This window comes from Etheostoma spectabile, chromosome 10, assembly GCF_008692095.1.
Source record: "Etheostoma spectabile isolate EspeVRDwgs_2016 chromosome 10, UIUC_Espe_1.0, whole genome shotgun sequence".
Lineage (NCBI taxonomy): Eukaryota > Metazoa > Chordata > Actinopteri > Perciformes > Percidae > Etheostoma > Etheostoma spectabile.
Window position 1 is genome coordinate 25,007,838 of NC_045742.1, and position 2,820 is coordinate 25,010,657.

The 2,820-nt window shown below is 43.0% G+C and overlaps 1 protein-coding gene across 1 annotated transcript in view; it reads right to left on the minus strand.

Annotated features, from left to right (window-relative positions):
- aprt (adenine phosphoribosyltransferase) overlaps window positions 1–2,820 on the minus strand; it is a 9,583-nt gene that overhangs the window by 1,887 nt on the left and 4,876 nt on the right. The window contains exon 3 of the mRNA XM_032527500.1: window positions 1,729–1,862. Within this exon, the coding sequence (XP_032383391.1) occupies window positions 1,729–1,862 (134 nt within the window). The remainder of the gene's footprint in view (window positions 1–1,728; window positions 1,863–2,820) is intronic.

A 2,820-nucleotide genomic window follows, 5' to 3' on the forward strand; every position in this document is an offset into this window, starting at 1 on the left:
AAAAACCAAGTCCCCCCCCAAAGAGAGTTACCATCTTCAACGTTATAATGCTAGCCTAGCTGCTAGCGTGGCACGCCCTCGTACTCTGCTTCTGATTGGCTAGTAGTCCTTACCTAGGTATTGCGCATGTGCGACTACCAACAAAGATGGAACAAAAGTAAGATGCCTCACTCTGTAGCCTTTTTTTAATTAAATAATGTTTGAATGTACTGTACAGAGGGAGTGCTTATGTGGGAAAGTTAATTGTAACATTTTGGTAGCCTAACAATGTCTTGTTTAGCATTCAGTTGTACTAAAGGCACCCGAGGCAGGTTCAAGGTCTGCATCCACGGCCATCCAACGGCCCATTCCTCTTTTTTTACCATCATGGTGTAAAATGTACTTTTATTGTTGCGGCCACATGAACAGGGAGCAGCGATGTGGTTGAAGTGAGGCTACGTCGCCTCTGCTGCTTGTTAAAAAGGTGCCTTGCCACACAAAACCGTTTTTACTTAAATTTTTTGAAATATGTCGGGAATGTGAAAATGAACTGCTACCTCCTCTGTCAGCGCTAGACACTGAAAAGAAATAATAGGAGAAATGTGTAAATGTACTGTATTTATATAGCGCTTTTCTAGTCTTAACGACTACTCAAAGCGCTTTTACATCTACAGGAGACATTCACCATTCACACACATTCATACACTGTGGCTGGGGCTGCCGTACAAGGTGCCACCTGCTCATCAGATATACACTCACACACATTCACACTCCGATGCACAGCATCGGGGGAAACTCGGGGTTCAGCATCTTGCCAAAGAACACTTCGACATGGGACTGCAGGGCCAGGGATTGAACCACCAACCTTCCGACTGGCCGGCAACCGCTCTTCCACTGAGCCACAGCCGCCCCGGAAATCAGTCCAATTACGACATCTGGTCAGTCTGATGTCATGTTACCTGAGCTCCTTACTCTTCATGAGCTCGCCCAGTTGCGCTGGGTAAAGCCGGGCTCTCATTGGCTAGCTGTTAGCCATTTAGAGTCAAGCAGCTTAGCTCGTTGAATATTAATGAGAAGTGGCACAAATGGAGCTCAGTCTTCCTGCCGGCTTTCTATACCACGCTAGAATGGCTTGAAACAAGAGTCCATGGTAGAACTTCAGACATTACCACAAAGTGATGGAATACGTGTGGGAGGGCACCTTTAACGTTACAGCGAGTCAGGGCAATGCTGATAAAGCTGTTGCAAGTGTGGTTACACTTTTCAAAACTCCACGCAGACAACACTCACTGCAGTGTAATAACATGGCGGGCCGAAAGTGTCCGCAATGTGGTTACACTTCCTCTGAGACACGCACAAACGTGCTCCAATAAGAAAAGACAACAACTTATTTTTTAACTGGAGCGAAGTTTATGGGAGCTACTGGCATCAGCAAAGAAACGGTAAGTGTCAAATTACCTTTACTTAAACATTATTATTTCCACATGTGCTCCTAAATAAATTGTACTGCTCACACACACACACAAAACCATCTTTAGTTGCGGGTACGGGTTTTAATTTAGATCCAGACACTAGAACAGTATAGTAAGGGGAAGGAACAAGACATTTGTATAAAGATACTACAATCAATTAATACATTGCCATTCTGTAGACAATGTTAACTGAACTGCAAGGCAAAACAAATACAGAGAAAAGCATTGGTTTATAAAAAATCCTTAGTGTGTGTGTGTATGTATGTATGTATTTTACCTTGCCATACTCCAGATCGTAGGACACAGACACGGTGTTCCCAGGGAGTTTGCCTTTCTTTCTGACCAGGACAAAGCCAACACCCAGTCGCTGAGCAAGCAGAGGACCAAACAGGAAACCCCGAGCATCTAAACCTGCAAACAAACACAAAATATTTGGTACCCGCAAAACATGCATTAGAAAGACACATTAGGGCAGGACATACAGCAGGATATGAATTTATTCCCTTAAAAGTTCAGTCTGTAAATCTCATATATGAAGTGGGAGTTTTGCCCTGACCCAAAGTATGCAGCATACCATATGAATGCATTGAAATCATTTTTAATTTGGAAAGAAAGTGCATTTAATGAACACAAACCCCTACCTACCTACTACTAAACAGTGTCTGTACGAATCAGCAATACAGAGCCTACAGTCCCTAAGTTACATGGTGGGTTTCCATGGAGTTCATGACCATGTCCCAGTGGACAACCAGGCCCTTTATCAGATTCTTTGAGGAGAAACTGCTGCTCATTCCCTGTTTAACAGTTTAAGAAGGTCCTCTAACCAATGACTTTTTGCAAAGTCAGATGGTTTGCGCTCTTCCCAGTTCATCAAGATGTTTTTTGCCAAGAGGCATCCCAGGGTGAAAAGACCGTTGGTAGGAAATTAACGTAGGCTACCACTTAAAATGTCTGTTCCAGCAGACATACTATATGACCAGAGATGGGAAGTAACAAAGTACAAATACTTTGTTACTCTACTCAAGTAGATTTTTCAGATATTTATCGGTACTTTCTACTCCTTACATTTTACAAAATTGGCTCGTTACTTTAGTTTTGTACATAAGGTCGTCTATCAGGTGTGATTGTGAGCGCATGTTGGAGAATAACACGGACACGCACCTCACACCGCGAGCGGGCGCGTACGGCACATGGAGAAAAAAGTGAGAGAAAAGAAAAAGAGACGAGTTGTCCGGAGGATAACCAGTTGAGATCATGTGTGTCTTTGAGAACTGCAAGTCTTATAACTGATGTTGTCACTTCATTTAAGCCTGTTGTTTAATTGGTCTGTAGTTCTGGCACATTTAAAAGTTAGCTTGTTTGTGTTCTT